Source organism: Squalius cephalus, assembly GCF_949319135.1.
Source record: "Squalius cephalus genome assembly, chromosome: 24".
Taxonomy (NCBI): domain Eukaryota; kingdom Metazoa; phylum Chordata; class Actinopteri; order Cypriniformes; family Leuciscidae; genus Squalius; species Squalius cephalus.
This window is the reverse complement of record NC_137145.1, coordinates 12,750,149-12,756,748: the sequence shown is the minus strand read 5'-3', so window position 1 is coordinate 12,756,748 and position 6,600 is coordinate 12,750,149. Positions and strand designations below refer to the sequence as shown.

General features: G+C 36.6%; 1 protein-coding gene across 6 annotated transcripts in view; it reads right to left on the bottom strand.

Moving 5' to 3' along the window:
• Positions 1 to 313: 313 nt before the first annotated feature.
• The window catches only part of LOC307152027 (zona pellucida-like domain-containing protein 1), an 8,519-nt gene continuing 2,232 nt past the window's right edge, over positions 314 to 6,600 (bottom strand). For 4 of the 6 annotated variants that reach the window (XM_079860396.1, XM_079860398.1, XM_079860397.1 and 1 more), the window contains 8 exons: positions 6,005 to 6,189; positions 4,668 to 4,740; positions 4,458 to 4,555; positions 4,150 to 4,230; positions 3,304 to 3,475; positions 2,901 to 3,003; positions 1,301 to 1,324; positions 315 to 910 (listed from right to left, as the gene is read on the bottom strand). In XM_079860396.1, coding sequence (XP_079716522.1) covers positions 762 to 910; positions 1,301 to 1,324; positions 2,901 to 3,003; positions 3,304 to 3,475; positions 4,150 to 4,230; positions 4,458 to 4,555; positions 4,668 to 4,740; positions 6,005 to 6,189 — 885 coding nt within the window. In that variant the 3' untranslated portion in view covers positions 315 to 761. Of the gene's footprint in view, positions 936 to 1,300; positions 1,325 to 2,900; positions 3,004 to 3,303; positions 3,476 to 4,149; positions 4,231 to 4,457; positions 4,556 to 4,667; positions 4,741 to 6,004; positions 6,190 to 6,600 lie in introns of all 6 variants that reach the window. The other 2 variants (XM_079860400.1, XM_079860401.1) reach the window with 1 other exon arrangement.

The window sequence follows — 6,600 nt, the reverse complement described above, 5'->3', positions numbered from 1 at the left end:
GACATAATATTTATATAATATTATATATAATGCATTATAATCCATTAAAGGGATAGTTCACCCAAAAATGACAATTCTGTCATTTACTCACCCTCAAGTTGTTCCAGACCTGTATGAATTTCTGTCTTATGCTGAACACAAAAGATATTCTGAAGAATATGGGTAACCAAACAGTTAATGGGCCCCATTGACTTAGAGTATTTTTTCTTCTCCATACTCTGGAAGTCAATGGCTTCCGTCAACTGTTTGGTTACCCATATTCTTCAGAATATCTTCTCTTGTGTTCAGCAGAAGACAGAAATTCATACAGGTCTGGAACAACTTGAGGATGATTTAAATGATGACAATCTGATTGAGCCATGAGTCCATGAAAGCCAGTGTTTACAAATTTCTTAGTTTTGCTTTAATCAGACATAAAATTACAACAACATTAGCAAAATACTTTTTGCCCTCATACAGAAAACCCAAAAATGCATATATAAATGAAATATAATTCATATCAAAATGAACTTTGGCATGCAAAAAAAAAAAAAAAAAAGTATGATGAATCTAAACCATTAGGAGACTTTTACTGTAAGGCACAGATCTATAATATTGGTTTGGTGAGATTTTCTTATTGTGACATCTACTCTTTGTCCCATTCCTATCCTCTTGAACTACAGCTCAGTGCAGAAGCCATTTCTAGTGTCTATACAAACAGCTTTAACTGTGTCAAGCAAACCCTGCCAGAGTACAGAAATGGGATCTCCGTTTGAGAGCTGTCAGTGAAAAAGGGTTGATTTGTCTTTGAACTTGTCCCTGCGGATCTTGTAGACAAGCACAGCAAGCATGATGATGCACAGCGCACCGAATATCCCCGCTGTCACAGAGATGCCCACCACTGCCTCCGCTGGCTTCTGATCCTGAGACGCTGCACAAACATTAGAACAACTGACCTGAGCAAAAGCACACAGCTAACAGAAGTTTGAGGTGATCTCTATATCAGTATCACTTTATATTGGGTGTCTTCTACTACTATGCATTATGTATTAATAGTGTTCATGTTCTATTGCAAAATACTTGCGGCTGTTGTGGTGGGATACGGGTAAGGTTACGGACAGGTTTGGTGGTATGTGTAAGGGAAGGATATATGCAGATTTTTTTTATTATTATTTTAAATATAAGTACAGTGTAAAACTTGTTTGTACAGAATAAGTGCATTGTACAAAATGATTCCTTTAAATCTTAGTACATAGTGGTTAAAGACACAATATAAAGTGGGACCCATATTTCTTTTATAAATGTTAGAAAACGTGCATACCTGCTTCAACAGGTACAAATGGCTCTAAAGGGATTGTAAAAAGAAAAGAAAATTCAAATGAGTTGCAACACATGGCATTTTATGGTCAAAATACAATAAAATTAATACAAATGTGAATGATCATACAATATTATTACTCCAATTTATATTGCATTCATGTTATTGAACTGACTTGAGCAGAATAATTATTTTATTGTCCTCTGTAGAGCTGCTTATGGCTGAATTGAACTCATTTCTTAAAGGTAGGGTAGGCTATTTTCAAAGAGGCTAGCAACAGCGAGCTAGCGTAAGATCCCACCCTCCTTTCAGAGCGTCTCCAAAACCACGCTTCCTCTAAAACACATAAACGCATACAGCAGGGAGCAAACAAAAGCGTCATGAGATACGGCATTAAACTACCTCATGTCTCAAAGCACTTAACATTACAATAATAATGAACATAAACAACTTAAAGAGCATTGACCTGTACTACCTTACTGCTGCAGATTCATTTCGGCGTTGATAGTTGCATTGAAACGCATAAATTTGAGTCATGAACTATTACAAATTATGGTAGCAATGGCATGAATGCAGAATAAGCTCGTAAGCTGTAAAAGGTGGCTGCTGTTTCGTTTGTGGTGCTCGGTGACTGACGTCTGTCTAATTCTGCGTAGCATGAAACGCGTTGATGAAGGTATGGAAATAAAGGTATGGAAATAAATTATGGTGTTTCTCAAACGGAAGGCTACATCCTGCGCCCTTCCTAGTTCAGTCCTTCTGAAGCTTGTTGACTAGAGTAGTCCTCAGCAATTAAACGCTATGAGACAGTCTAGTAAGAGCGCATGGCTACGGTCAGAGTGTGGAAAATACTATTAAAACTTAATTTTGGAAAGATACTTTGTATTACAAATCTGTATATTAACTGGCTTTGTATTGTACAGTAATATGAAAACAGTGAATGACAGCCATCTGCGGCCTCCCAGTGGCTTACATTATTGTCAGTTTAGTGTTAGTGATTAATTTACAGCAAAACAAAAGATAACATCTATGCTTTCATGTCGGAAAACATAACTTTTTGTCTTACATTTCATTATAAACTCAGACAAACTACTCTTTTTCCGTCTGTTTATTTTTCGTGAATTGGAATATGTGCAAAGGATTGTGGGTGATTTAATCCGATGCATCCTTCAAAACAGGCCAAATGAAGGACGCGAAACAAAGGCTGCCTTCCAAGGATCCTTCAAATTGAGATGGCCTTCAGCGACGTTTGAAAAGTGGCAACCGAGATATGCAGCCTTCCGTTTGAGAAACACCCTTAGAAATAATCCAAAGTGACAACTAGCCGTGACACAAATGATTTATTAGTCTTTTACTCTTCCCCTAACCATCCTTGGGGCCAGAATCAATCATTTATTAGTGATCGATTGCTATCGGGATGTGAAGATACTTTCAACCAGCAAATCGCCTACCCTGCCTTTAATTGATGAACTTCACAGTTATTGAACTGAACTGAACCAGCAATCCAATATAGGCTACAACAATTGTATAAAGCGCTATAAAAACAAAGGTGACTTGACTTGTATATTGAAATGATTTCTCTCCAACATCTGATTGATCTTACCATCCACTTTGGTGATGATTGGTCCAGAGCTCACCGTAGCGACGTCACTCACTGAGGTTCTCTGAGCCGACTGGACTTCTCTCCTCTTCCTCGTTGTGCAATTCTGATGCATGTCATAAAATGCATTTGAAAACATTTCTGTTAGATCAGGGTTCCTCAAACTCAGTCCTGGAGGGCCGCTGTCCTGCAGAGTTTAGCTCCAACACTGATCAAACACACCTGAGCAAGCTAATCAATGTCTTCAGGATCACAGCTAGGTGTGTTTGATCAGTGTTGGAGCTAAACTGTGCAGGACAGTGGCCCTCCAGGACCGAGTTTGAGGGACCCTGTGTTAGATGATGGCGTATGTGGCCCTCTTGTGAATGACATATTGAGTGTTTTGGTGGTGCACGTTGTTTCATACCTGCCGTAAGGATCTGCAGAAAGAGCTCTCGCAGAGCCTGGTGGCACAGTGCAGATAAAAGGTCGAAACTGTCCTGTTTCTGTGCTCTATAAAGCGAAAGGTCTCGAACGAGAAGCGTGCCACCTGCTGTTCTCCATTCACACCCATAATGGTTTGAAGATCACGGGTACATCTGAGAATGACCGAAATACTTACAATCAGAATGCTGGTAGTTTTTTATTGGTTACATATTATTCATAATTTATTGATTCTCCCTAATATATTTTTTTTAAATAGTTTTAAAATGCTCAAATTCAAGTTTTTAAGTTAATAATTTAACATCACATTCTCTGATATCAGTCCGTGATCACATGATATGCAGGTAATCAAATCAAATATTTCCTTTTTTCATAAGTGTTTCATTTTAATTTGTTTTTATTTGTGTATTTTAATTTTCCATCATGCCTGCAGTTCCCTGATGTAATGTAATGTTTAATGCACATCATGTTGTTGATAAAGAATTGAATATATTTAGTCTTTTTTGTATTTTTATATCAAGATTACATTTAAATGAATGTAATAAACGAAAAGGTCAAAGGTAATTTAACAGTTATCAAAACGTACTCATATTAAATGTATAATGTCAAAGATCAAAATTTTCATTATGTAATTAGTAACAGACTTCAATTTAATCTACACAGGACTTGATATAATTGAACGGTGCAAAGAGCGGTGATATTGATTCAGATGCAAATACAAATTTGCTTCTGAATCATCCTAGCAGCCATCTTCACTTAGTTTGATTTAAAATTAGATTGTCAAACATTAGTTAAAATGTATAAGAAAAATGTAAGCCTTCACACTCACCCGACGAACAGGTCAAATGATGTGCTGTTGCCTGGGTAAGGACTAGTGGTTGTATAGCATCGATCCAAAAGAACATTGAACCTTTATGGGGGTACATTTTAAAAAGTGATCTATCAACTTCAAAACTGAAGATTTATTAAAATAATACTTTTTATATAATGGTTGTAAGATTTTCATTCTGGATAACATCAGGGCTATAATTTTTATTGGTGGCTCCCTTCTCCCCTGGGCTCAATTTGTAACATAGGCTATCACAGACCACTTTAAGATTGATAACATAATTCATAATCTCAAACTGAACAAAGTACCTGTCTGTGAGATTAGTGGCTCGAACTTCCGCATAAACCCTGGTCTTCAGCATGAGACCCGTTGGAGGAATGAAGAGGCGAGTTGTATATGTGTAATCCTTTGAGTCAGTGCAGACAGACAGTTACGAACACATGCAGTTGGCCAATGTAATTGTCAATAAAGTGTTATGCTAAATGTCATTGCAAATCTAAGCCAATTGAACATAATACCTCGAAAAGAGCCATGCTCAGAGTGCTGATGAAACTACCATTATTGTCCTTAATTGCCAGACTCACTCCAGATCTGCCCCAAAAACACAGAACAACAGCGGTTTGTGTAACTCATCCTGAAATATGTTCATCTAAATGATATAATAAGACATACAGTGGAGGCCAAAAGTCTGTGACCACTGAAAACTTTTATTTTGTTTGTTTTTTAAAGACATTTTTCATTACAAATTCATAAAATTCAACTTTTTTGTGTGTACGTTTGATGCCAAAGAGCATCTTGCTTCAGTGAACATCTTAGAACATCTGACCTTTGTACAACATTCACATGGTCACAAAGTTGCTTATTTGATTAGTGACCTAGAAGTAGACACTAACCTAAGTAAACGTTTCACAGACAAGACATTGTTTTGTCTCAAGATGCACCAGTGACGTTTTTTTCTAAGGCACGTTTAAAAATATCTATAAATGTTCTGACTGATCTAAGGTCTAATACTGGCTTAATCTAACGCCTGTCTGTGAAACCAGGCTTAAATTTCTTAAAGGTATAGTTCACTTTGAAATTAAATTTTGGTATGTTTTAGCTTACCTCAAGGGCATCCAAGATGTAGGTGTCTTTTTTTCTGCAGTACTTTCAATTTTGATATTTTTAAGTCAAACCGTTCTTGTCTGTCAGTCATATAATGCAGGTCTATGGTCACTATCTGAAAGAGCATGCACAGAGAAGTCCAAATTAAACAATTCCCCATCGTAAGTACACATTGATGGCCTAAGACACGAAACGAGCAGTTTGTGTGAGAAAACGAACAGTATTTATATCGTTTTTACCTCTTGTACACTTTCCGGCGCTTGCGCAGACTAAGCCAGAACGCGCGAACACGTCACACACCAGGAAGCGTGCGCGCCCTCAGATCACTTGGACGTGGTTGTGTAGAGGTAAAAACGATATAAATACTGTTCGTTTTCTCACACAAACCGCTCGTTTCATGTCTTAGGCCATCAGTGTGTACTTACGATGGGGAATTGTTTAATTTGGACTTCTCTGTGCATGCTCTTTGAGGTGGTGACCATAGACCTGCATTATATGACTGACAGACAAGAGCGGTTTGACCTAAAAATATCAAAATTGAAACTACTGCGGAAACAAAGACACCTACATCTTGGATGCCCTTGAGGTAAGCTAAAACATACCAAAATTTAATTTCAAAGTGAACTATCCCTTTAATTTTAAAGTGTCTTTAATGACTAAAACTTTTTCTTAAAACGTTGAACCTTAAATCCAAGGTTTTCAATGTGGTCTCAGGCCGTTGGACCCCACTGTACATGGCCATCCCACTCACACACTCATCTCCGTGTTGTTGATCAAGTACTGCAGTGGGTATCTACAGGAAAAGAGGTATTTCATCTCCTGCCGGTAGGTGATGGTTCCAGCATTAGGGTCCTGAGTGTTGACAGCCCCAGAGATGTTCACAACCTGCACACTAGAGAAGTCAGAGAACAGCCCAGATCCCACTTCCTGATTGATCTGTTGAATTGGAACATGCAAAAAGACCTGAACATTAGAATTACCTTTGAATATCAATAAAACGTATATATTGTTAGGCCAATTTTAGATCTACAATCCAAAATGTTTACAAGACCCCAAAATAATAAAATGCAATTCAAAGTTCTTTATAGGTCAGTACTACTGCTTCTCCAACTAATAATAATAATATTTTTATTATATTATAATTATATAAACAAATGTTGTTTGTTTATATATATATATATATATATAGTAATATATATAGTAAAAGACTAAAATAATATTTGTATATATATAAACATTTAAAAACAGACTAAACATTATATATATATATATATATATATATAAACACACAAATTGTGTTTTTGTTTTTATTGTTTTTAATCTCTTTTTTAAATGTTTTTATATTTT